We start from the raw sequence: 25,355 nt of genomic DNA, 5'->3' as shown, positions 1-25,355 counted from the left end.
GGTAGCCCAAAGTGGTTGCTAAATATTTTATTACAACATCAGTATGTATATGTGTCGTATTAAAAAAAAAAAAAAAAAAAAAAAAAAAAGAGATCAGAAAAAGGCTTCTGCTTCGTCAGAGGGTTTTGGAATATCGCCGTCTGACGGAGTCTCTGTAGAACTGGAAGATCTTCTCTGATGCTTTCTGACTGACGGCTATACACTGCTGCAGCTGTAGAAGAAAAGACGAAAAAAATAAAGATTATCCATATAAATGAAAAGTCTGCAGAAAAAATGTTTCATCACCATCATCAGACCTGACAGCTCATGTAGTGATGATACAGGTATGATGACGAACGTTAGAAATAAAACAGAGCTGAACAGCTGTGTGAGAACAAATCTGGAGTTCACACATTAACGTTGATCACAAGACTTAATTTGACGATGTCGCAGTTTATTTACAGACCTCATGAACGGAAAATGATCCTTTGGTTGATGACATCATGACTCTGCGTTCTGTACTGTCGATAGCAAAGGTCATCAAAGCGCGACTTTCCTGGTGAGAGTGAAAACAGACAAGAACAAATTCAGTGAGGATTTTGAGAGAGTAACTGCACTAAAAAGACCAGATATACAGTATATATTGTAGGTGGATGCACAATACACATGTCCAAGTGTATTTTGCAAATCATACGTCAAGTAAAATTCAACAAGCTGAAAATGTATCATCACTCTGTCACTGTACTCCACAAGTTACTCTGCTATTCTGTGTTAAAGTTAAATTTTCTGGTGTGCCACCTTTCCCTGAATCTGTGTCTGAATCTGCGTCTGATTCTACTTCAGTTAGATTTCTACGTTTCACAAAGTGTCCTCTGACATCTCCCAAAAAGAAGCATGAACCGGGGTTTTATACAAGGTTTAGTTGGAGTGAAATATAGCAGTAGATACAAAAATGTATGAAATTTACAAGAATTCAAGTCTCAAATTTATATTAGATTCATGATTAACTCTTAAATGTTTCATGGGGCGACTTTTGAGAAATCTAAAGCATTTAAATGTCCTTTTTTATTCCCAAGCAAAGATGATTTTACTGATATGTATTGATAAAATATATGCTTCTCACGCCCCCTCACCTGTGTGAGTACACCCGAGGACTTTTACAGAAATTTAACAAACACCAACAACAGTTCATGACAATATGACACCATCTTGACAAAGTGCTTTTTACCTTTTAAAACAACACATGAGCCTCAGATTTACCTTTTCCTGAGCTGCAGTGGGGTCTGTGATGATCTGACCGTCTGTGTGGATGGCACAGGTCACTCCACAGAACAGGCAGCTCATAGGCAGACCTGCATCCATAAGAGCCATGCAGGCAGCATTCAAAAAGCAGGACAACAGCTGAGGAACAGGTAAGGAAGCAGACTCACCAGGAAAACACCAGTAGGACACTATTTCAGTGACCTAAAGTACCTGCAGATCTGAACATTAACTTCATAGTACACAGCAGTAGAGTTTTACTGAAGGATACTGAACCGTCATCATGCAACACTTGAAGGATGAGAGTGAGGGAGGAGCGAGGATGGAGCGACGAGAGCAGAGACGCCTCGCAGGTTTCTCGTACACACTGCTCTTGCGATCTCTCCCTTACGCCTAGAAAACAAAGGTTGGGATACATATTTGAGTCATGCAGGGAACCAACTGGCTCACTTATTCCACCTTGTGGTGTGTTCTGGTATAGCAGAGTTTACACAGTAAAATAAACATGCTGTGTATTAATATCTTCTCTAAATTACTTCTTTATCAGAACTACAACATGCTAGAAAAATCTAATTACACCCATGCAAGAAGACTGCCCACATTGCATTAGAGCAAAATTCAGGAACTACATTAGACTCCCAACAAACAAATTAAATAAAATGTTTAATGAGAAAGATAATCACGTACTTGGCAGTCCAACTTTGGGCTGTATCAACACCTCCAAGGTTGCTCGGTCATAGATCTCCTTGCTGACTTTGACCTCAGCTGGTCCGTAAACTCCAGCCAACACACTCGTGTCTCCTTCACATGAGAAAACAAGAGGGAATTATTCAACAGAAAATACATTATTGATCCAGGTTGGGAAATCATACTTGGCTCTGTGCAGGTATAAAAATAAACAACAATAGAATACAGACAATAATAAATAAACAGGAAGTCTAGACGGGACAGAAGCTTAGAAGCTGTGATCCTTGTAGTGTCGATTACAGGTGAAGCATCTCAGCTGTAGGTGACAACACATCAAATCATTTACAGCAGAATGAGTCGGAGGCCAATTGGTAATTTGCAAATAACTGCAGCTCTGTATCCTCTGGGAGTAACTGTCAGAACATTAAAAGCCGAAGTTTGTTTTATGTTTATGGTGAAAAATGTGCTGCATTAAGCATTGATGGCTGTTGGGAACACAGTAAAGTTACATCACTGCTGCTTTCAACTGGATGTATTGGTGAGTTCATGATGAATTGGAAACCACATTTTATGCTTGACACTTTAAATTGCAAAACATGTCATAAGAAAGGCTGCACAGTACTGAAAAAATATCAGTGTCATTATTTTTCCTAATTATTATGACGACATATTATCTGCAGTAGAGTATAGTCAAACACAACATTTTAGAATATATTATTTAAAGGAAGGGTTCACAATTTTTCAAGTCTTAAAACAACAGTCAGGTGTCTAAATGAACGTTGAAACATGCTGTAATCGTTCCTCCTGTTCATACTGGCCATTAGAAGATCACTTCATAATGCACTTACAATGTAAGTGATTGGGGACGAAATCCACAGTCCTCCCTCTGTGCAAAAATGTTTTTAAAAGTTTATCGGAAGTTAATATGAAACTTCAGTCATTCAAATGAGTCAAATCAAGTAGATATCTTTCAACCTTACAGTCTTTTTAGTGCCATGTGCCAAGGTGAACTGTACTGTCGGAGGCTGAACTGTGTCTTTGTAAGTGACAAAGCAATACGGAAAAAGTTATCAGGAGCAATTACACAGAAAACATGTTTGACTGCTTCAGATACTTTGATTCATTGACTGGTCAAGTGTGATTATACCAGCTATGTCTTCAAAAAGGACTGAGACTGTAGTAAATCCATGTGCTCTGTGCATAAGCACCATTAAGCCACAAAGTCTACATCTGTATAGCTTTACAGTGGAGAGACCATGTCCTGCAACACAGAAAGCATCAACTGATGCTAAAAACAACAATGTAGTAGTTAAACAAATCAGAAGTCACAAAGACATACTTGTTACAGGTCCGAGCACCAAAGGTCTTTCTTAAAACAACAGTCAGGAGCCCAAATGAACATTGAAACATGTTTTTCTTGCTGTAATCATTCCTCCTGTTCATAGTGACCATTAGAAGATCCCTTCATAACAAAATCCACAGTTCTCCTCCTGTGTGAAAATATATTTAAACATTTATATGAAGCTAATATGCAGGGAAACACTGTCTGAGGAAACACAAAGAGGGAATTTGATACTAAAAAGACTGTAAATGTGTCAGATATCCACTTGATATGACTAACTCAGACTGCTGAAGCCTCATATAAGCTTCACATCAACTTTTAAATGACTGTGTGGACACACTGTGGATTTTGTCTCCATCACTTAGCCTACATTGAAAGCACATTTGAAGAGGGTTTTTTAAATAGTCAGTATAAACAGGCCTGTCTTAAAACAACCTGACTGTTGTTTTAAGAGAGACTTGAAAAATTGTGAACCTGTCCTTTAATATAACCAGACACATTTAACAAACAGAGCTGCTGCTGCTGCCTCTGTTTGATGTGTTTACATACAATTGCAGGTCTCTGTGCAGGTTAAATAACAGCACAGACGATCTGGCTCACTATATTTTATAGATTAAACCCGTGGAGCAATGATTTAATGTCCAGCAACGGTTGCTATGCTGCATAAATGTGGGTTATGGTGAGGTGGTGGAAAAGTAATTGTTACTACAAATGGTTGAGAAAACGATAATTAAGGCTCAATAAGAAAATGACGGTCTATACTGCACACAGTCCAGCTTCAGCTTACTTCATTGAAGTAAAAGCTTTAGTAGGTTAACAACAACAGACCGAAAGGCTCCGAGTCATATTTATTATATGTGTCGTTACCTTGAATGAAAGACGCTGAACCATCAGGTCGAGACAATAAACTCTGTTCACAACCAAACTCTCTCAGAGTAACGTTTGAAGATCCGCACACCTCCATCATAATACATCCATGTGCAGCTTCCGACTTCCACAGAGGAAACGTAGTTTGTCGCGGCCGGATGACGTCATCTATTTTGCCGTTTGAATCATGAACATATTATAAGAACTCTAAATTTAATATATAAATATAATTGTAATGTGTACATTTTTTTTTTTATATATCTTTATTTTTTACTACACCATTTTCATGTCATATTTATCTGTAATCCCTGGCGTTGTATATTTGCTTGTTCTAAAAAAAAAAGAAAGAAAAAAGAATGTATTATAAGAAAGTTTGTGTATAAGCTTAAAGGATGAATATTCTGATGTTAGGTATATGATCATTTTGTGAAAGAAGAAATTGTAATTGTTTTATATGTCAATAAAGAAAAAAAACACTGATAACACGGAGGTATTATCTGAAATTACCCTTATTGACATACATAATCAGTTATTTTTTTTTAATTTGTTGCAGTTCCTAAATGTGACTACACAATAAACACGTTGGTACATGTTTGCCTCACAGAAATAAGTGAATTTTTAAAAAAACTTTATTAAAGACAATCGCATATACAATACATATAGGACACACTAAGACACAAAATACAACACAAGTCCCAGGGGTACAGGCAAAGAGGGAGAAAAATATTTAAGGACAACAAAGCTCTTCATTCAAAAGTCTAAATCATACCACCAAAATCAGTCAAAGATGCTCCAATATCAGGCCCGGAGGTCATAACACAGTCCTCATAGCTTCACTGAGTTCAGTATTAAAAACAGGAAAGAATGGTTTAGAAGCACTGACTTTGAATTTGTGGATGTGGTATATAGCAATAAAAATAGAAGATTTATTGTAAAATTCATTTTCCATCTTAAAATCAAATAGATCAAACAATCCTCAAAACAAAAATAAAAATCTGCAATGAAATATATTTGGATGAACTCTAGATATGTCTGACCAAAACTTCTCTGTATGAGAACATTTGCAAAACAAATGTGAAACATCTGTTGTTGTTTTTTAATAACAGCAGTAAGAGCAGTCAGACTCAATATCCCGTTTATGTATCTTAAGGAAAGATTTTGCTGTGAATTAATTTAAACGTAACTTCTCTCACTTTATTAGTCAGAACATACTTGAGAGGCAAGGACAAAGATTGTAATAACATGTTGTTCTATCATTAATCTGATGCTCTGCTGAAAAGCACAAACCACTCACAACAATATCAGATAAACTGACAGTGTGAGTAAGCGGCCATGAGAAGTTGCATATTCCTTATCTGTTATGGGTATTTGATATTTCCTCAAAAGTTCTGAGTAATCGTACATCCTACCATGCGAGTCAACTAATTGACCAACAAGTATGATATCATTTTTGAACCCGTTTTCAAAAGAAATTTCCCGGTGAGAGGGGGGTTTTTTCTGCGGACTGCAACCACCGTGAAGGGGGCGTAATTTGAAGCTGTCCAAATCACACAGAACCGCGCGAGATTTCAAAACGAGATGTTGTCGGCAAGATGGCAGCTCATGTAGGGACAGCAACCATGGTAGAGACAACGGTAGGCATATTTTCCCGGGATAACGGTTTAAATTGAACTGTATAAGTGATTTTTTATATAGTTGTAACACACATTGGTATCTGTGTTAACGTTGTTATTAAAATAAGCAATATTTTTACGTTCTGGCGGGATAATAACTGTTGGCGGGCAAACATAACAAGAGAAGCTACAGCTGTTAGTCAAAAGTTTACATACACTTGTAAAGTACATGTATGTCATGGCAGTCTTGAGTTTCCAATGATTTCTACAACTATTTTTCTGTGATGGAATGACTGGAACACATATGTCTTTGTCACAAAAAAACATTCATGCATTTTGGTTCCTTTATAAATGTATTATAGGTCTGCTGGAAATATATATCGTTGCACTCTGAATACGAGATTCTTAGTTGTGATTACTACCAGTTGGATGTTGACATGAACCTGCCATACTGGTATTCCAAAGGTCTTGTCCACCAGCACAGGTGATTTCATTTATTTTGTCTCATTAGTTAGGTTGAAGTTGTTTAGGTCTGTGCTTCATTGCTGAGGTGACTGAACTGCTTCATGAATCATAAAAGTGCAAATTGTGCCAGTCTTATCAGGTGCACTTCAGCTTGAATAGAGAATTTAATCAGTTTACTGAAATTATGTGGATGTATTACACCTTCAAGGGAACATGACTCCTTTGGCAAGTGTTGTAAAGTGTTTATAATGTGCGAAAGAATAAAAATCTTAGTTTTTTTTTTTTTTACATTTGCTTCCAGCAACATCCAACAGTTTGCAGGGAAGGTATCTTACAAAAACCCCTTTGTGAAGGCCCAAACTACAAATGCCAGTTCTGCAGCAAAGTGGGAGAATATGCATATGTTGCGGCACATATGCAGACCCACGAGAAGTCAGCTGTTAAACATGGAGGTATTTATTAGTTTAGATAAATGTTGCAGATCTTGTAAAATGTACAAATTGTCCACTAGTAATGTTAAGTATTTTATTCCAATGGTTTTAATTAATTAATTAAATTTTGAACATTGCCTGAAGAATAAAGTATGTATGATTAGTTTTTAAACTGGATTTCTCTCTGTTTGTAGGGTATAAAATGTACAGATGTCATGGTGGATGTGTCAAAAGCCACCATTATCACTGCTGCTATTGTACAAGGATTATAACTCGGCAAAATTTATTTTTGAGCCACGTGCAGAAATGTGGGTTAGCTAACCCTCCAAAAGGTCCCGGTGCCTCTGCACCCTCTGGTGCCACTGTAGCCCCCACCATAGCTTCCATCATCTCTGCACCCTTCATTGTCTCTGCACCTACAATCGTCTCTACAGCATCCATCGTCTCTGCAGCCTCCATTGGCTCTGCATGCTCCAGTGTCCAGTCCTTGACAGCCCACAAGGCAAGGCAAGTTTATTAATATAGCACCATTCAGACACAAGGCAAGTCAAAGTCCTTTACAGTTGCATAGAAATACATTGAAAAGAAGACATTAAAATTGCATTTAAAAGACAAGAAAAAGAAAAAACAAATAAACAGTTAAAGATTAAAAAGAAGTTGCGTATTTAATTTATTGGAAAGCCGCAGTACACGATAATGTTTAAAGCCCTGTTTTTAATGAGCTGAAAGTTTTAGTAAACCTCAAGTATTCAGGAAGCTTGTTCCACAGGTGGGGAACATAGAAACTGAAAGCTGCTTGGTTTTGATCCTGAGAACACTGAGTAAACCTGTCACAGATGACCTGAGGGGTCTGGATGCTTCATATCGTACAAGTAAATCAGAGATGTATTTAGGCCTGAGACCATTTAGTGCTTCATAGACAAGTAACAGAATTTTAAAATCCATGTTTTGACACACAGAAAGCCAGTGCAGTGATTAAAGGAGCAGTGTAATGTGCTTCATCCTAGACCACCCCAAACCAAAACCTTCATCCGGCTCCAGCATGACAGAACGAGCACACCCACTCGTCAACTAGTCCATCCACACAACGATATGACACTGTAGTTTGTGTTTTCTGAATGATCTAATGTAAACAAGGTTGTAGCTTCCTAAGTATAAATCAAATTCACTTTTTGTCCTCTATAAACATATATAAAATGTTTTAGATGTTGTTACAGTATTTAATTTTTTCACCTTTTGTATTTAGAAACCTGCACGTCACAGTACGGAGGCGATCAGATGGCCGCATGCGTCTGGAGTTGTGCAAAGAGTGCAGACTGTACCACTGTCCTTTCTGTCAGCCATCTGTCTACAAACCAAAGGGAGAATACGCAAGTGTTTGGACACATGTGGAAATTCACCGAATGAGGGCCTTACAACATGGAGGTCAGAATCTACTCATGCTTGAAATATATTGATAATTTATCCAATCAATAATACAAAGTACTACAAGTAACTTCTTCCACACTCATGAATTTTGTTTTGTCTTTACAGAGTATAACATTTACGTGTGCCATTTGAAGTGCAGAGGAGAAAGACATTTTCACTGCCCGTACTGTCCGAAGACAATTATTACTCGGAAACAGTTTGAAAGTCACATGGACAAATGTGTGGCGACACAAAGTTCAACAGCAGCCACAGCGGTCCAATCAGTTGTTCCACCTGGCGCTCCTGCTCGACCCGCGGCCACGGTCGGCCAGGGTGCCATCCTCCTGCTCAACCTCGCTACACCCGTTCAGCAAACAGTTACGATCGAACAGTGTTCGGCTCCGCCTGACTGCCTTGTTAAAACAAAAAGCACATTAGATCAGGGTCCTGCTCCTCCTCACAGCCCTGTTGAGCCCACAACAGTCGGCCAGCCTGCTGCTCCACACATCCAGCCTATAACCCCTGCGGTCCACCCCGGCGCTCTAACAGACAACCCCGTTAAACCAACAGCTCAATTATTCAGAACAGCGGGAAGAAAAATAAAATGTCCAATGTGCAACTTATACTTGAATAAAAAAAATCTAAGAAAACACAAACTCAGGAAACACTTAATTTCAGAGATAGACATAACAGCCAAAGACCATCTTAGAAGTCAGTGTATTGATTCTCAGAACGGGGTTTATGCTGTAGCAAAGTCCTATAAAGCCACTGCCGTACCGGTTCACGTCATCAAAAAAAAATCAGGCAGCACACACAAAATGTTGTGCGGAGAAGATCGGTGTGAGGTTATTGCAGATTTCCGAAGGAGGAGTGGTTTGACTAACAGCCAGTGTCCCCACCTGCGATCTGTCGATTTTTGTTTTACGCACGCAAATATAGAAGAGCTGAAACCTGGTGTGCTGGAGCAACTGGTTGCCAGTAAATGGATTGGAAAGGACATGGGGGCCAAGTGCCTCGACCATCGTGACCAAGCGACACAAAACAGGACCCCACTCGTTACTCTTGTGGCTCTTGGCGGAAGTCATTGCATGTATTTGTCTGTGTTTGAGCCCAAAGTGTCACAATACAGTAAGTTAGGAAGAGTGTTTGTGACTTATAACATAAAGCGAAGGTTATGGCATTGTGATTGTTCTCGTGGGAGAATTGCTTGCTTGCACAAATGTGCAGCCAAATGGTATCTCTTCCAAACCAACAAGGATTTATTTTCTTCAGATGCCAAACAAGACAAATCACTAAGCATTTCTGAGTTCACAGAGGATTCGCCTACGGAAAATTCAACTGGAATTGTGTCAGGAGAGGAAGGACTGAAACAAACGGCAAAATACATATACAACCAAAAAAAACTGCCCTCTGTGTTTCCAGAAAAAATCATCCAGTTTAACCCTGAAACACATTTTTCAAAGCGTTTGTTTCCAGCTGAAACTGTCTGCCAAGATTGCCCAGGTCATGTTTCCTTAACGGAGCCGGAGCTGATCACCAACAAAGCGAGAGTCATTACTGTGACAGGAGTGATGGAAGGTTTGTCATCTGTTTACATGCCGGTAGATTGTACAAAATGGTAACGTCTTTGTGTTTAGGCAGTCCTTGTAAGACATCTTTTGATATCTTTCAGATATATCCACCTTTTTCAAAAAGTGTCCGAACTGTGAAATGGTCTACTGTTACCAGGAGTGGAGTGAAGGTCTGCACAATTACAACAACCACGCAATCCTGAGTCTGGAACTCTGTTTGTTGCTGCGAAGCCTGATAAAGGTATTTCATGAAAGAACTCAAAAGTCATTGTGGTTTTTAGATTCAAATACTTAAAGGAGTCTGAAATCTGTCATAAAATAACAGTCATATGAAAACTGAAAGAGGTTTTCCTGGCTGTTATATTCCTCTTGTTCATACTGACTATTAGAAGATCCCCTCAAAATGCACTTAGCATCAAATTCCCTCTTTGTGTTTCCTCCTTCCTGTTGAGCTGCAGTGGAAGTATAGTAACAAAAAGAGGGACTTTGGCACAAAAAAGACTGTAATGTTGAAAGACATCTACTTGGTTTGACTCATTTTGATGACTGAAGCTTCATATTAGCTTCAGATAAACTTTTATATACATTTTGTCCTCCATCACTTACATTGTAAATGCATCATGAAGGGATCGTCTAATGGTCAGTATGAACAGGAGGAATGATTACAGCAAGAAAAACCTGCTTCAGTGTTAATTTGGGCTCCTGACTGTTGTTTTAAGACAGATTTAAAAAGCTGTGAATCCGTCCTTTAATTTTTCTCAGTGAAATTATTACCTGTCAGTGATCATTTTTGTCTGCTTTCTTACGTTTAGGATCACACCACTGATGGTGGACTGGTGCAGGTGCTGGAGCGGGCTGTAGGTGTCAAGTCTCCATATAGCGTGGATGTGCTTCAGGCATACCTCCACTTTGAAGCTCTTACCAGTCACAGCTGTCCGTCCTCAGTCATGTTGGATCTTTATCAAAAAGGGGTTTTCAGCATTGACGGTTAGTATTACTAATTGGAATTAAATATTAAAGATAAATGAATAGTTAAAAGTTTGAATATAGTTTCAGTAAGATTTTCTTTGTCATTTTACATTTTAAATCCACATGTCAGTGGTGTTTCTTTTACGATCAGCAATTTATTAGCTAGTTGAGCATTGACAAAGTATACACAAATTAATCTTACATGTTATATATACTATATAAGCATATATAAGAAGTGCTTGTACAATAATGATGGCAGACCCGTCGATAGAATATTAATCACAAACATGAATAAGACAAACAAACAAATCAACAGAGAAAGGAAGGAGGGTTAGCAGTTGTGTAAACAAACAACAACAATAAAAATAAATAAAAAATAGGAGTTTTCTCTCAGCTTCATGTCCTAGTGATGTTATTCTTTCTAATAGTTTTTAATATGGCTACATTTCAATGCTTTCATTTAGTATCAGAGAGTTTTCCTGTCTCTTTCTGCTGCACAGTCATCATACTTATTATCAGTGTATTTAGTAAGTTAATCACAAACATTTTCACAGGGATGGACCTGCCAGAGTCTTTCACTGGAGACGCAAACGAAGGAGAGTTCTGGGATACGGTGTGCATAGAAGTGATTTCTAGCGCCCTTGTTGCTCGTAAGTGTAATTTGGAGACTTGTAGAATCCACAGATTTTCATTTTGAGCCAGAGACATCCATCAAGATTATAGAATTTCATAATGTGTTGGTTTAGTGACCTCAATCTAGTTGGCATTTGGGAGAAGTCCTGTAATATTAATATTATCTTAAGCATTACTTTGCAATCCTTGGGGAAACCTTGGTTATTCTACAAAACGTCATTTGACTAATGAAGTTATGTGCAATTTTATATGTGAAATCTGTTGAGTCTGACACTTATGCATTAGGCCTGCTGTGAGTAAAAGCAAAGTAGCAATCTTAGGTATCGTTATGCAGGTTCATGCATTTTTCCTTTTACTATCTTTTTTTGTAAATACAGGAAATGCTACCAGCGTTGCCTCCATAAACAGCAACCTCAAAGAAGCTGCAGTGTCTGCCGTCACGACCTCCTTCGCCCTGGCTGAGAGAAAGAGGCTCAGCAAGCAAAGAACAAAGGAGTGTCACAGAGCTGTGATCAGATATCTTGTGAAAGCATTAAATCCCTTGTCCACAGTGGAGTCACCATGGTTCAAGTAGGTCTTATTCATCTTTGGACGCACAAATGTGGTTATTAACATCCGCTGATAATCTGCATTTTCATTTGTGTTTTTTCACTCAGAGAAATGACAGAAACGTTAAACCCAAAGTACCAGCTGCCCTCCAGAGACCAGCTCATAAATACACTGATACCTTCATGGTACTTGTTGGAGAGGAAGAACCTCATCAGAGAGCTGCTTCGAGTGTCCAAGGCTGCCGTGACGTGCGACTGGTGGACAAGTCTTGCCCACGACCGTTACCTGACAGTTACTTTACACTTCATAATGAAAGGCCAGAAGAGGCAGAAAGTGCTCCGTACAAAGTCAGTTTACGACTCTCAGACAGGCGCGGCGGCAGTGGAGCAGATCGGCCGTATACTGGAGGAATATGGCGTCAAAGACAAGGTTGTCGCCATGACGGTGGAAAACGGATTCAATATGGACTTTTCCATCAAGAAATTGCCGTTAAGGAAGCTGAGGTGTTTTGCACACATCCTAAGTCTCGCTGCACAGAAGGTGCACACCAGCAACACTGTGGCCAGATGGGCGTCAAAGATAAGAGATGTTGTCGTCTGGATCAAAGGGTCTTCCAATGCTGAAACAGTTCTTCAAGAGAAACAACAGCTCTGGAGTGAGTACATCATCATTATCATCTGTATCTTATTTTCTGCCTGTTCTTAGATTGTAGCTGCAGTATCACACACAGAAAATGAATGTCAGAATCACGCCTGTCTTTCAGATCTACCAGAGCATTCTTTAATAGTCGACGTCCGAACACGTTGGAACTCGTTTTACCTCATGGTGGAGAGGTTTGTAGAGCAGTACGCTGCCATTCAGGCCACCACCACAGATCCCCGCCTCAAACCGTCTGTTGAGAAGAAAAGGTAATGGAAGTTGTATAATTTAGAATGCAATATAGTTAATGTTGTGAAAATAATAGATTTATTTCACCTACATTTACTCCCAAGGCTTGAAACGCTCTCAGAGGCCGATCTCCAAAAAGCAGAAGAGTTCATCAGGACCATGAAGCCTCTGTATAGATCTTCGCTCTGCGTCTCAGCCGACAAGAGTCCAACTTGTAGTCAGATATTTCCTATCCTGAAGAAACTGGAGGCCCACTTTGAAACCCAGAATGAGGACTCTCTTTTCATAGCCACACTCAAGGAGAAAGTCTGGGGTGACTTGTCTACATGTTATAAGGTACGTTCAATACTTTCCACAGGAGAGCTAAATCAAAAGGAGACGTTTCATTATTGTCCTGATAAATTCCATCTGAGGTTGTGGTGGTTCCTTATAAAAGTAGATTTAAATTGTGAAGTTTTATTAAGTTTTCTAGGTATATTTCCAGTGAGGCGTCTTAAGTTGCAGGGTAAGAATACCATAAAGTTTTATTTTTCTAGTCAACCTTTATTTAAGCAGTCCCTCAGAGGCCGGAGACCTCTTGTATAAGGGAGATCTGGCCAAGATGGCAGCAGAAAGATTTGCAAACAAAACAAATACAAAAGACTGAAAACACACAACAATACTAAAAAGGTCAAAAAGAGCCAATAACAGAGCTCATTTTACCATAGAATTAACAAGTCTTAAATTCACCCAGGATATCCACTGTCTAAATGTTAATTACCTTCTGCAGACTATTCCAAGTGGCAGAAAAGATGAAGGCTTTCTTTATCATCTCAGACAGTAAATATACATCTGACGTAATAATTTAAAGATGAAATAAGTTTGCAGACCAAGAGTTCAGTGTTTTGACTCTATCCCAGATCTGACTGCACTCTGCTTTCCTCTTACACACACATATTTAATGTTTTGATTTTAACAGCCAGAGTCTGTTTGCTTTATTTCAGGACGGTGACACTTGGAAGTTCCTACAGGAGGCGAGCGCGATGGACCCGAGGTTCAAGAACAGAGTTGACTCTGACGAGATCTGGAACAGAGTGAAAAGTGCTGCAGTTACGGTTACAATCACAACGGGGCAGGTAATCTATTTTCTTTACCAATATTACATTTGTTCTGGTATGATTTGCTGTAAGCCAGCGATATCTGTACTTTAGTATAGATTCAAAGTCTGTATCTACCATCAGTCATCTCATACACACTCGCAGCTGAAGTAGTAGTACATGCTGGCCTTTTTGCCCGTTTTTGAACTCATCCATGTCATTTTATTGTGATTGACTTTTTTGTTTAGGTGTCAAATCAGGAGGAACACAGACTTCAGCGGGAGGACAGTGACGCTGATGATGTATCTGAGCAAAATGACGAGTATTCAGATGAGGTAATGCCATCCGCAGGACACACATGTTCATTGTATTTAGTTCAGATTGTTTTGTTTTAACACTTTTTTTTTGCTAAATTTCAACTTTCCAGACTCCATTGCCCAAAAAGCCAAGGTTAACTGCCCTGGAGGAGCTTTTTGACGAGGAGGACAGAGCTCTGAAGAGCGGCGCAGCAGCAGAAAAGACCCTATCCATCCTTGAAAGAGTCCAGCGAGAAATACAGCTGTACAGAAATCTGCCTGCCATACCCACGTCAGAGGACGCTCTGGCCTGGTGGTGGGAGCGACAGGACATGCTGCCTCTCCTGTTTGAACTCTCTAACTCATACCTGTGTATCCAAGCATCGTCAGCAGGCGACACAATCAGCCAAGAGAGGTCACATATTGTACCAGAACAGGCAGATATGCAGATTTTTCTACAGAAAAATTGATCAGATGTGACAACCGATACATAAAGTGTTAAAATCCTGTTATTTACAATGAACATGTTCAAGTAGATCGTTCACTGTGCTGCTGTTGAATGAATATTAGGTTGATGTCACAACCAAGAGTATAAACATGTTTTCATGTTATGTACATTAAAATAAAAGGATTTTATATTTGTTCATACAAGCAAAAATACATATTTTTACATCACAAAGGTACAAAAAAGTTTATAACTACAAGCCTTCTTTTAAGTATAACTGGCATCTTGTGTAACTTGAATGTACTTCACATAGTAAAATCAGTCATTCTGCTTTGAAAAAAGTAGTATTTTATCAAATCAAAGTATTTTTTGCTTCGATAAAGTGACCATAAACTTTTGAAAAGGCAGGAATTACAGAGCAGCGTACATGGGTGCAGCTGCAGGAGGAGTTGTGAGGAGTGTAAGATTTTGTTGAACCTCAATATGACTTTAATAAGTAACCAGTAATGTGTTGCTCTAGTCTTCAAACAGTAGTTGTACAACACTTTTTAACATAACAAATCTCATGTATTTGAGTGATATGTACCTCAAGTAAAAATTTATTTGAGTAGGAAATTATAGCACTAATTTCCAACCCTGGTTAGGCCACAAGTGGTAGTAGTATAGGTAGTAATATCAGTCATTTGTTCTAGCAATATTCATTACCAATGTGTTGCAGCCAGTCTGGTCAAGTATGTACAGACTGAATACTCCAATCTGTCCACACATGGAGGTAAGAGATGCATGTGTTGACAATTAGGGCAACCTTATGTGAGAGTAAACTATCATACATTAAGATACTTTTACCCAGTGGGAGGCCTACAGCACCTCATCTTTGAAGAGCTGAAAACAATCTGAAGGGCCACATAAAAACACATCTGTGAATCACCGCAGGATGCTAATGTCAACTGTTGGAGGCTGAATATAACCCTTCATATAACCTTCACATCAACTTTTAAATGCATTTTTGCAAAAAACGACTGTGGATTTTGGCCCCCAACACTTACATTGAAAGCACATTTGAAGGGGATCTTTTAATAGCCAGTATGAACAGGAGGAATGAGTGCAACGTGAAAAAACCTTTCAGTGTTCACATGGGCACCTGACTGTTGCTTTAAGACAGACTTAGAAAATTGTGAACTTGTCCTTTAGTATAATAACTTTTGGTCACTGACTTTTATTTTGGAGGTTTGGCCGGATGTCGTCATTGTAGCTGACTTGACGCTGCTGCCTGCAGGTTTTCACAGACCCGGAGAGTGGTGGTGGACTGGGACAGAAGACCAAACGCTTGTCTTAAAAGATTCTGACATATTCACTCCAGAGTGCGAAACTTTTGACGAGCTAGAGCCGACTGTGGACCGTCCTGAAGGCGGCTGTGAGCACCATGAACAAAATATATGGAGTCTGTTTCCATGCTGTTCGTCAAGCGGCAGGTCTGAAGGCATCGAGGTTGCTTCAACACAGAGCCTTCAGAGCCAGTGTAAGTGACTGTGCATAACTGTTAGCTGAACGTCTCCTGCCAGACAGCTGCAGTTAGCTAAATAATAATAATAATTTAGCGAATGTATCCCAAAATGTTGTTGCAGCTTTGGTGTGATTGTGGCCTGGCAAACCAGAAAGTCGATTCAGGCATAATATTAATACTTGTCATGGAAATTTGGCTTATCAGTCACAATACTGTGACGTTTATGTGTAAAGTAGAAATTGTGATTAAGGTTAGGAGATAGTTTGAGTTGTTATGATCCATTTGCGAAACTCTCGCGAGATGTATAAGTGTCGTGCCATCATTGTGCAGGTTGTTTGTCATTGTACAAAATAATTGTGTTTTATGATGCGACAACGCTGTGGTTGACGGTCTGGTTAGGTTTAGGCACAAAGATACAACACTTGGTTAGGGTTAGGGAAAGATCATATTTGGGTTAAAATGATCACTCTCGCGAGAGCTTTCATCCAGAATTCAGAAGGACGCGTTGTTTGACTTATTCAGTTATCGCGATAGGTTGTGAAGCCGCTAGCTTAGCTAACAACCTTAACGTATTTTCTATCTTATCCCGACTCTCTTACGCAGCCATGTGGAGTCCAGCTGCTGTTGGCCGCATGTGTGTGCAAATTAATGTTTTGAACTTTAATCGGCAGCTTGACAGACACTGGTGCACCTTGTATTTATTGTTTGTTACTGCTCCGAGGTCGCTAGCTAGCGACAAATGTTTTAGCTAGCTACGTCCTGATTGGTCGAATAAAGGGGCGTTAGGAGGAAACTTCCGTCACCAAGTTCAAGTTGACAAGTGCTGCTGGATAACTGCGTTGTGCAGAGACAGTGACGTTAAAACTGTTGTCATGAAAAAGAAAATGCATTTAACTGAATTGTTACTTTTGTCTCAGGATGTGTTGTTAGTTTGGTGTCGAAAACGTGTCATTTCATTTCATCAGACTGTGGGAAAACTCAAAGATATTGGCAATAACAATCTGTCAAGTTTTTCACATTATACCGTTTGTCTTGAATATGTAGTTCAGTCACAATGCAGTGCAAAACTTAAATGGAGCTAGATAATGTCAGGACAGCCTCAGAAAACCAACAAATTAATGAGTTGATCCTTTTGAAATAGATCTGTTCAAGAGCTGGTTGTCTTGCTCTGAAGTCATAGCTTGATTGACAGTCCACACCTTGGATAATTTCCTGTTAGCCCAGTACAACACAATACATTTACTTATTCTAACTGCCCACATGACATGTTATTAGGACATGGTATCATATATTGATATATATATTATACATAGATAATTACAATCTCAGCTGTTGGGCCATATTCCATTTAAATCACTCTGCATGATATCACATTATCAGTTTGGCATTCAGTTTCAACAGAGCAGCTGCAGAGTTTTTGTCGGGATGTCATCATTAAGAGAAAGATGAATAGTTCTTTGTGGCATCTATTTCAGAGAGGGCCTTCCTTTGACACAGCCACAGTGACATTGTTAAAAAATAATGCTTGCTTTCAACCTCGCAGGCCGTGCACGGACAGCAGCCCTTTGATTCGTCGATGGAAAAGCCACAGTTTCCTGGAGCCTCAGCTGAGTATGTGGATCACCTTGAGTTCATCCAGCCCAATGTCATCTCTGGGATCCCAGTGTACCGGGTGATGGACCGGCAAGGCAATATCATCGACCCCACTCAAGACCCTCAGGTACAGTCAGCCTGCCTTACACCCCTTTGCTGTTAAAAGAAGCACTAAACCCTCAACTCCTGAAACCCTTTGCGGAGCAAAAGCTCAATCATTGGCTGTTTTGTGTGTTTCTTCCCTGTTCAGCTCTCCAAAGAGACAGTCTTGAACTTTTACCAGAAGATGACTCTGCTGAACACAATGGACCGCATTCTTTATGAATCTCAGAGACAGGTTTTGGTTTTTCTCTTGTATATCCTGGTTTAACCAATGGGACAGGTGTAGTAAATGTGTGTTAATTTGTTTTTTTGTTGGTTTTTTTTTTTTTGTTACAGGGTCGGATTTCCTTCTACATGACAAACTATGGTGAGGAGGGGACACATATCGGTAGTGCTGCTGCTCTCGACCCAAATGACCTGGTCTTCGGTCAATACAGAGAGGCTGGTAAGGATTAGACAGCGTTCGTTCAGATAGGACTCTGGGTCACATTTATAAGTTAATCAGTGTCAGTAGCGAAAATATGTCAGACACCAAAGCACTGCTCCAAGCTTGATGGGCAGTTTTTTCTAAAGAGATATACTAATGCTTGCTTTGGTGCAAGTTGTTTGAGGCAAAGAAACACAAACATCCATGTCAAACTGCAGTCATTCACTTCAGGAAGTCAGTCTTCATTTGTAGATCACATTATGTAGGAACAGCAGTAAAACATATACATGTAGAAATAGACCAGTCAGATAATATATCTTGAACAAAATTACAAACCAAGAATATCAGGTAAACACAGAACTGTTAAATCGTAAATATGAATCACAACATCACATCAGGAAGAATCTCAAATCTGCGTTCTTTGACTGAACTACAATCCATTTGACCAGCAGCTGTCAATCATGTTATTGATTCTTTCAGTAGTGATCTGATTTTTAGATTTCGCTTCAGAAATCTTTGTTTCACCGTTTATTAACTACACATAGTTTTTGAGAGAAAGGTGTGTAACAGGAAGGTAAAACATCCCCCAACCTGTGTCAACCCCTGTTTGCCCTCCTACCACTGTGTACTCTCTTAAATGCTGTCTCCATATCCATATGCCCACCTAGTTACTGTCTTACCCCCTGTTTTCTCTTCTAACCCACTGTCTCACATTCATATCTCCTGTATCACTGTCCATATAACCTCCAAACATTTGGGTTGCCCCATATATAGCCCCTGCATGCCAACTGCTGCCCAGCTGTGTGTGTGTTTTTAAAATAACCTTTGTTAAAGGGAAGAAATATATACATTGCATCTATTTGTATTTATGCTAACAAACTAATCATGATAATCAATGGCCCTGGGTTTTCTTGTCTTGTGAGTAATAGTGTTCTAATTCCTGTGCGGCCCTGCAGGAGTGCTGATGTATCGAGGTTTTCCTCTGGATTTGTTCATGGCTCAGTGCTACGCTAATGCTGATGACCTTGGAAAGGGCCGGCAGATGCCCGTCCACTACGGCTCCAAAGACCTGAACTTTGTAACCATCTCTTCTCCCCTGGCCACACAAATTCCTCAGGGTGAGCTCATATCTCGCACGCAATTTTATTGTTTGAACTACAAAATCAATTGCACACCTCTGCTGTTGTTAAACACATGTTAATACCTGTAAATATGTGTCTGTTTCAGCGGTCGGAGCTGCGTATGCAATTAAGAGAGAAAACACCAACCGAGCTGTAATCTGTTATTTCGGAGAGGGAGCAGCTAGCGAAGGCGACGCCCACGCTGGCTTCAACTTCTCTGCCACCCTCGAGTGCCCTATGATCTTCTTCTGCCGTAACAATGGTTACGCCATCTCTACCCCCACCAACGAGCAGTACAGAGGAGACGGCATCGGTGAGAAGCCTTGCTGTGGTTTTCTGCAGTGTCTGATTTGAGATCCGCAGCTGTTCTTTTGAACACACCTTTCAATTCTTTCTCTGATTGAACAGCTGCTCGCGGTCCCGGTTACGGCATGATGTCCATCCGTGTCGATGGTAATGATGTGTTTGCTGTGTACAACGCTACAAAGGAAGCTCGCCGCAGGGCCGTGGCTGAGAACCAGCCCTTCCTCATTGAGGCGATGACCTACAGGTTAGTTGATGTTTGAAGGATCTGCGACTGTTGTGCATTTTCAAACTGAAAATTAACATCAAGCAGCTTTAAGGCTCACAGCTTAATACTCCTAAGCGATTTATCTACTCAAGGTTTTGGTCGTTACTGGTACTATTAGAAATGTTGATTTTTTTTTTTTTTTTTTTTTTTTTTTTTTGCAAAGTAGCAGCTACCAGGCAAATGATGGTAAAATATGCAAATGGATGGTAGATTTGCTTCACTCACCAGCCAAAAAAACAATGGTCGTCTGTTTAGTGGCTGCTAAAATTTGAACATACACAAGCCATTTGGCCAGTGGACAAAAAAGTTAATTTTGCACCCTGCTTGTGGGTAAACTGTCCAATCAACAAGACGACCACAACCATTGTGCATCTGCTCTCTGCATTAACATTATGTTACGTGGAACATCTGTAGGTAAAATCATGAACAATGAAAAAGGCTGAGAGTCTACAGCCATCTTTGCAGCTCTGTGAGGATAACGTGCTCTCAATGATAGTACTAGCATGTTGACGTTTAGCAGATATAATCTTTACTATGTTCACCGTGTTGGTTTAGCAGGTTGTCATGCACACATTTGTTTATTAGCACCAAACACAAAATACAGCTGAGGCTGATGGGAATGTCATGAGTTTTAAAGGTATTTGGTCACTTCAGGAAGATTAACTTTTGACCTCATGGTGTCGCTATATGAAATGTCAGCAGATCAGAGCTATTACAATTCATCCTCTGGGGACGATGAATGTGTGAAACAAATTTCACAGCGATCCATCCAATAGTTGTCGAAATATTTCACTAAAGAGTCTTGGTAGCGCTGGATGAAAAGTCTCACCCACCTCCGCACTTCCAGAGCAAAACCAGAAAAACAAACAAAAGTCAAGAAGAACAAAGAGAAACGAAAAAAGAGAAAGAATCATTACTAGATAGAGAAACAAAGAACAACAAACAGGTGAGGCCACACAACCGGTTTACAGGGTGCATCAGATCAAACTTATTGATAGACAGCTATTCGGACGATAACCAGATTGTTAGGCATGTTTTTAATCAGATATCCAAAGCAGACATAGAATAGTGAGTTAGGGAACTGTTGAACACTTTTAATTATTATTTCAATATTTTACCACTTTACACTATCAGTGTCTCTGGGCGATATATAAGTTGCAAGGTTGTAAACTAGCAATGGATGAAGTTAGCATAATAATCAAAGGTTTGCATTTTAGGAGAAGAAAAGTTACACTCTACACAGGCTGAATAGTTCTCTGTAACAGCCACGGATGGTCATTTACTGTCACTAACTGATGTGATCAAATAATCAAGAACAGGTTTAGTTTTTTGTCTGTGGTCATTACAGCAGTTGTTTGCTTCTGACTTCAGTGATTTAAACTTAAGTTTGAATTAGTTTAATTTGATTTTAACTTGTGCAAATAAACCAAAGATGAAAAGAATGATGCAAAGTAATGTGAGGGGAGAAGAAAAGCACCAAAAGGGAGTATTGATTACCTTTACCTAATAATGAATGTAAAACAATATTCATGATTTTAGGATATCTAAGGAAAAACATAAATAAAACAGAGGATAAAGCCTTTTAAAATATGTTCTGTAGGACTTTAAGAGAACCAAAAAAGTACATATTAGGGTTGTAATTCTGACAAAATGTTGGTTGACGTGCAAAATTTAAAGAAGGGTTGTAGAAAATGTACTTCTAACATGTTGTAGTATAGAAAAATGGAATAATGATACTTTTCATTCTTCAGAGTCGGCCACCACAGCACCAGCGACGACAGCTCGGCTTACCGTTCGGTGGACGAGGTGAACTACTGGGACAAGCAGGACCATCCCATCTCCAGGCTGAGACATTACATGACAGCCCGCAACTGGTGGAGCGAGGACGACGAGAGGAACTGGCGGAAACAATCCCGCAAGATGGTGATGGAGGTGTTCGAGAGGGCCGAGAGACGCCTGAAACCCAATCCCGAGCTGCTCTTCACCGACGTGTACCAGGAGATGACGCCCAGCCTGACCAAGCAGAGGGAATCCCTGTGGAGGCACGTGCAGCAGTACAAGGAGCATTACCCGCTTGATATGTATGATAAATAACTGCACACGCTGACCTGACGAGAACGAACGAGTAGTGATTTGGTGAAGAGATATGGAGTGGGTGAGGAGTGAGACTGGGATAAACTGTTGCACATCTTTTACTGTATTCATAAAAAAACTAGTTTTGATATAACACGTCATTTCTTCTGCACAACAGAGCGGAGTGGAGGATTGTGCTTTCAGAAATATATTTCATGCCTCTGGGTTTGGTGCCTTACGTTCATAGATTTACTGTCGGTAGTGAAACACCCTGAATGACACCTGTTTCATATTAAACCATCATCATCATCATCAATGTTCTTATTTTTAAGTTCAGCAAAAAGCAGCAGATTGAAAGCGGTTTGCAAACAAAATCAAACAAATCCAGCAATAAACGGTGGAGGTTTAACCTTCTTGTGCATCTTCCTTTTGCCAACTTCTTCAGTGGTATTTAATAGGTTTCCTTGTGTATCATTGAGGTGACTGATTTTTTTCTTATTTGAATGGTTTTTAGTATACTCACCCAAATTTTAGATGGGTTTGTATGCTGTAATGCTGTTACACACTATCCTAAATCCCAGAACTGTACACTCATTTAGCACATATTACATGTTTGGTGTTTTGTGTAAAATAAAAGATCGAACTTGGAACTTTCAGTTGTCTTTTTTTTATTTAAATTCAATATCAAAATAGGAATTGGGTTAATCAAACTCTAATCAAGTTGACAATGAAATGTTTTAACCATCAATGCTCAAATGGACCAAAAAGTAAAGTTGAAAACTCCTTTAGCTATTTAAGATTGAATATGTCTTCCTATCATGAAACTTTAAAAAGTTGCTTCACTGCAAATTTGCTAACAGAACGGCTCTATATCTTTTTCAAACAAGTCCTTGCAAGATGTCAGCAGCAGAAAACAAAACCCTTTACTAAAATGGCCTCGGCTGCAACTCTCCGTCGCTGTATTCTTTGCTCAACAGTCCTGCTCTATAGTCAATTCAACAAGTCAAGAAGGGACTGTGAATGCCCTTCCACAGCTTCTTCATCTGCTGTGGGGAGCGCTGGTGAATCAGAATAAGATCTTTATGGACACACAGATTCTCACGATCCTCCTCCTTGACATCAAAGGTCTGAAAGCCTGCGTGTGCTTCAGGAGCAACATTCAGGGCTTTGGCGCACATCCCGGTGTAGACGTCGTCGATGGGGAAGAAAGGAATGACACGTGAAACATAGTATAGGGGTCGCAACAACGCTCCAGATATGATAAAGCCTCCTCCCCCAGCGTAAGCAGGGTACGGGCCGTCATAGAAGCTCAAAGGAATGTAGTACTTGCTTTTAGGGTCTCTGAGGGGGTTTGCTGTGCTTATAACATGTCCAACATACAACCGAGAGGCCTTTGATGGCTCCAGAGACTGCAGGTAGCTGATCAATGCTGGTGTGTTGACGAATACATCATCATCCCCACTAAAGACAAAGGAAACATGGGGGCAGTTTAACAGTGTCCACTGGAGAACCATGTTCATTTTGAGTGTCAGGTTCAACAGTGATTCGTGGAAGTCCCACTGCAGGAGGTCCCCAAAGCTTTGCGCTTCAAATGAAAGCAGAGGGCCGAGGTCAGGGTCATCCAGCGAGGAGCTACCCAGGAAGAACACGGTGCGTACTCTCAGTCCAGTCTTATACACCTCCTCTCGACCCCAGGTCTCCCGCACCGCCTGTCTCCGCTCAAAGTTTCCAGGAGTTGACTTGATAGCAAAAAGCAGGAAGATCTGATTGTCTCCCTTCCCCTCATCAGAGATGCAATTGTTGGATTGATTGATCAGGACAGGAGGAGACCTGCAATCCATGCCCTGTAAAAAGTCCTTGAACAAGACAGGGTAGGAAGTGATGTCGTGTATGTTGGTTTGCAGAAGCTCTTGATTTGTCTCCCTGCATCGCGACCAACTGGAGTCATCTCTGAAAAGGTCTTCTCCCTTGTCCAGACGCCTGAGGGCCGAATACAGCAGACGGTTCCAATAGGCTCTATTTTGAGGGATGCTCTGTCTGAGGCCTGCAGAAACAGTCACGTTGTGGAAGTCAGGGGGAGGTTTAGTGACGCTCTCCCGCTTGGAGGAGAAGCTGGGGTGCTTCAGGAAGTCCTCTGATCCAGCCTTGTGACTGTAGCTCGTCTCTAGGTGTAGGGACGAGTAGAAGAAGATCAGAAGCAAAGTGCCAATGAGAACCATGGCACTGAAGGTTTTAATACGTCTCATTGGTGTGAGGTTAGTAAAACAAGCCGTCCGGGTGTGTTGCTCTTAGAAATGGATCATCTTTCAGGGGGGTTGGTCCTGGGACCTTATTGTCTTCAGGTTACAAAGACTCCCAGCAGGTGACAGGCAGGATGTAGGCTACCTGCCAGCACGAAAAACACAGTGGTTACAAGACACCTTAATGTAACACATCACAAACTTGACATCCAACCTTAATTAAAAATGCATGATGCGCTTCAAAAAAGTGATTTGTTATTCATACTGCCTGATTTTCCTGTTGTTCCGTCACACTGCTCTTCGAGAGCTAAGAACATAATGGAAGCACATTTTAGAAGTTATAACTTAGGAATAAGTTTGAAATCAAACACACAAATGTACATAGGCTATTAAAATAAATGTGGTTGCCTTTCTATTCTGCATTTAGCATATTTTAATTTGCTGAGGCCTGTAAACCACTAATTGATCTCATTATTTCAAGGCCTCATGGTTTTAAACATCTAGTGAGCTTGAAGCACTTAGTAAAAATGATCTGCTTTCAGCGCAGACCTTCTGATAAGTACAGTTGAAATGTTTTGACAAAAACACTGGTGGTGCTATCTGAATGTGTGCAGGTGATGTGGTCTTTAAACAGTCTGCAGCTTTGCTCTCTGGAACACATCCTGCTCTCTAGTGTTTAATTAGAAGCAAACTGGCTTTGTGCAAATAACAAAGCAAAGTTGCCCTTAGGGCTCTACCTGATTAACAGCAACAGATTTAAGCGCACACCTGAGGTCTATGAATTTAAGCACAAGACAGACAAAATTAACTGCATATCTCACATTGCCTCTTTGCTATGTTATGAGGTACTTAAAATGAACATTTTCTTTTTTTCATTAGTGTGAATTATAATATAATTATTATAATTTGATAAACCTGCCTAGACTTTACAGAGAAGCCTACAGTGTTACAAAAAAAAACCTTTAACCTGGAGGTAAAAGCGTCAACCAGTCAAAGAGAAAATCATTTACCATGCAAGTGTTGTAAAATACTTACTTATCACAAGATGAACGCACACCGAGCAAAAGCTGAAGCAAATGTTTGATGACAAAAGAACAAAATAGTATCCAAGAGTGTTCACGCCCAATCGCCAGGTGAGCAGGTGCACAAGACCACATCATTTAGTTTTCAACCACACATTTTTTTTTTTCCTTTTTTCTCTTTGAACGGAACTGGAGCAGCAGAGCGATGCGAGCACATGCAAATG

General features: G+C 40.0%; 4 protein-coding genes across 6 annotated transcripts; 2 read left to right on the top strand and 2 right to left on the bottom strand.

Moving 5' to 3' along the window:
• Positions 1-64: 64 nt before the first annotated feature.
• Positions 65-4,290, bottom strand: exosc5 (exosome component 5). The gene is made up of 6 exons (XM_067595336.1): positions 4,136-4,290; positions 1,927-2,040; positions 1,511-1,632; positions 1,240-1,380; positions 446-535; positions 65-211 (listed from the first exon to the last, which is right to left on the bottom strand). The coding sequence occupies exons 1-6, from the start codon at positions 4,233-4,235 to the stop codon at positions 116-118; spliced, it is 663 nt and encodes a 220-aa protein (XP_067451437.1). The 5' UTR covers positions 4,236-4,290; the 3' UTR covers positions 65-115.
• A 1,378-nt stretch (positions 4,291-5,668) lies between these two features.
• LOC137186411 (uncharacterized) lies at positions 5,669-14,679 on the top strand. 3 transcript variants are annotated; one of them, XM_067595331.1, is made up of 16 exons: positions 5,703-5,769; positions 6,111-6,232; positions 6,515-6,665; positions 6,839-7,151; positions 7,891-8,069; positions 8,178-9,629; positions 9,724-9,863; positions 10,435-10,609; positions 11,146-11,241; positions 11,602-11,794; positions 11,881-12,428; positions 12,537-12,681; positions 12,766-12,997; positions 13,645-13,776; positions 13,986-14,072; positions 14,165-14,679. In XM_067595331.1, the coding sequence occupies exons 3-16, from the start codon at positions 6,629-6,631 to the stop codon at positions 14,501-14,503; spliced, it is 4,068 nt and encodes a 1,355-aa protein (XP_067451432.1). In that variant the 5' UTR covers positions 5,703-5,769; positions 6,111-6,232; positions 6,515-6,628; the 3' UTR covers positions 14,504-14,679. The 3 variants fall into 3 exon arrangements, with proteins under 3 accessions (XP_067451431.1, XP_067451432.1, XP_067451433.1); XM_067595330.1 differs by lacking the exon at positions 6,111-6,232 and having other exon boundaries at positions 5,669-5,769; XM_067595332.1 differs by lacking the exons at positions 5,703-5,769; positions 6,111-6,232; positions 6,515-6,665 and having other exon boundaries at positions 7,006-7,146.
• A 1,039-nt stretch (positions 14,680-15,718) lies between these two features.
• Positions 15,719-22,519, top strand: bckdha (branched chain keto acid dehydrogenase E1 subunit alpha). The gene is made up of 8 exons (XM_067595327.1): positions 15,719-15,997; positions 17,526-17,702; positions 17,826-17,912; positions 18,014-18,122; positions 19,061-19,222; positions 19,332-19,538; positions 19,634-19,775; positions 21,548-22,519. The coding sequence occupies exons 1-8, from the start codon at positions 15,902-15,904 to the stop codon at positions 21,888-21,890; spliced, it is 1,323 nt and encodes a 440-aa protein (XP_067451428.1). The 5' UTR covers positions 15,719-15,901; the 3' UTR covers positions 21,891-22,519.
• Positions 22,344-25,307, bottom strand: b3gnt2l (UDP-GlcNAc:betaGal beta-1,3-N-acetylglucosaminyltransferase 2, like). The gene has a single exon (XM_067595328.1). The coding sequence runs from the start codon at positions 24,113-24,115 to the stop codon at positions 22,865-22,867; it is 1,251 nt and encodes a 416-aa protein (XP_067451429.1). The 5' UTR covers positions 24,116-25,307; the 3' UTR covers positions 22,344-22,864.
• Between the last annotated feature and the right edge of the window lie 48 nt (positions 25,308-25,355).

This window comes from Thunnus thynnus, chromosome 7 (assembly GCF_963924715.1).
Source record: "Thunnus thynnus chromosome 7, fThuThy2.1, whole genome shotgun sequence".
Classification (NCBI taxonomy): domain Eukaryota; kingdom Metazoa; phylum Chordata; class Actinopteri; order Scombriformes; family Scombridae; genus Thunnus; species Thunnus thynnus.
Note: the sequence above shows the minus strand (reverse complement) of the source record. Positions and strands in the feature narration are given on the sequence as shown.

Excerpts from the sequence above, each read along its gene's own strand:
- exosc5 (XM_067595336.1), bottom strand. The coding sequence starts at position 4,235 with ATGATGGAGGTGTGCGGATCTTCAAACGTTACTCTGAGAGAGTTTGGT. Across the intron at positions 1,633-1,926 it reads GCCCAAAGTTGGACTGCCAA|GCGTAAGGGAGAGATCGCAA; the intron begins GTACGTGATTAT and ends TTTGTTTTCTAG. Across the intron at positions 212-445 it reads GATCATTTTCCGTTCATGAG|CTGCAGCAGTGTATAGCCGT; the intron begins GTCTGTAAATAA and ends TTTCTTCTACAG.
- b3gnt2l (XM_067595328.1), bottom strand. The coding sequence starts at position 24,115 with ATGAGACGTATTAAAACCTTCAGTGCCATGGTTCTCATTGGCACTTTG.
- bckdha (XM_067595327.1), top strand. The coding sequence starts at position 15,902 with ATGAACAAAATATATGGAGTCTGTTTCCATGCTGTTCGTCAAGCGGCA. Across the intron at positions 17,913-18,013 it reads TTTATGAATCTCAGAGACAG|GGTCGGATTTCCTTCTACAT; the intron begins GTTTTGGTTTTT and ends TTTTTGTTACAG. Across the intron at positions 19,223-19,331 it reads GGCCACACAAATTCCTCAGG|CGGTCGGAGCTGCGTATGCA; the intron begins GTGAGCTCATAT and ends TGTCTGTTTCAG.
- LOC137186411 (XM_067595330.1), top strand. The coding sequence starts at position 5,728 with ATGGCAGCTCATGTAGGGACAGCAACCATGGTAGAGACAACG. Across the intron at positions 8,070-8,177 it reads GAGGGCCTTACAACATGGAG|AGTATAACATTTACGTGTGC; the intron begins GTCAGAATCTAC and ends TTGTCTTTACAG. Across the intron at positions 11,242-11,601 it reads TTCTAGCGCCCTTGTTGCTC|GAAATGCTACCAGCGTTGCC; the intron begins GTAAGTGTAATT and ends TTGTAAATACAG.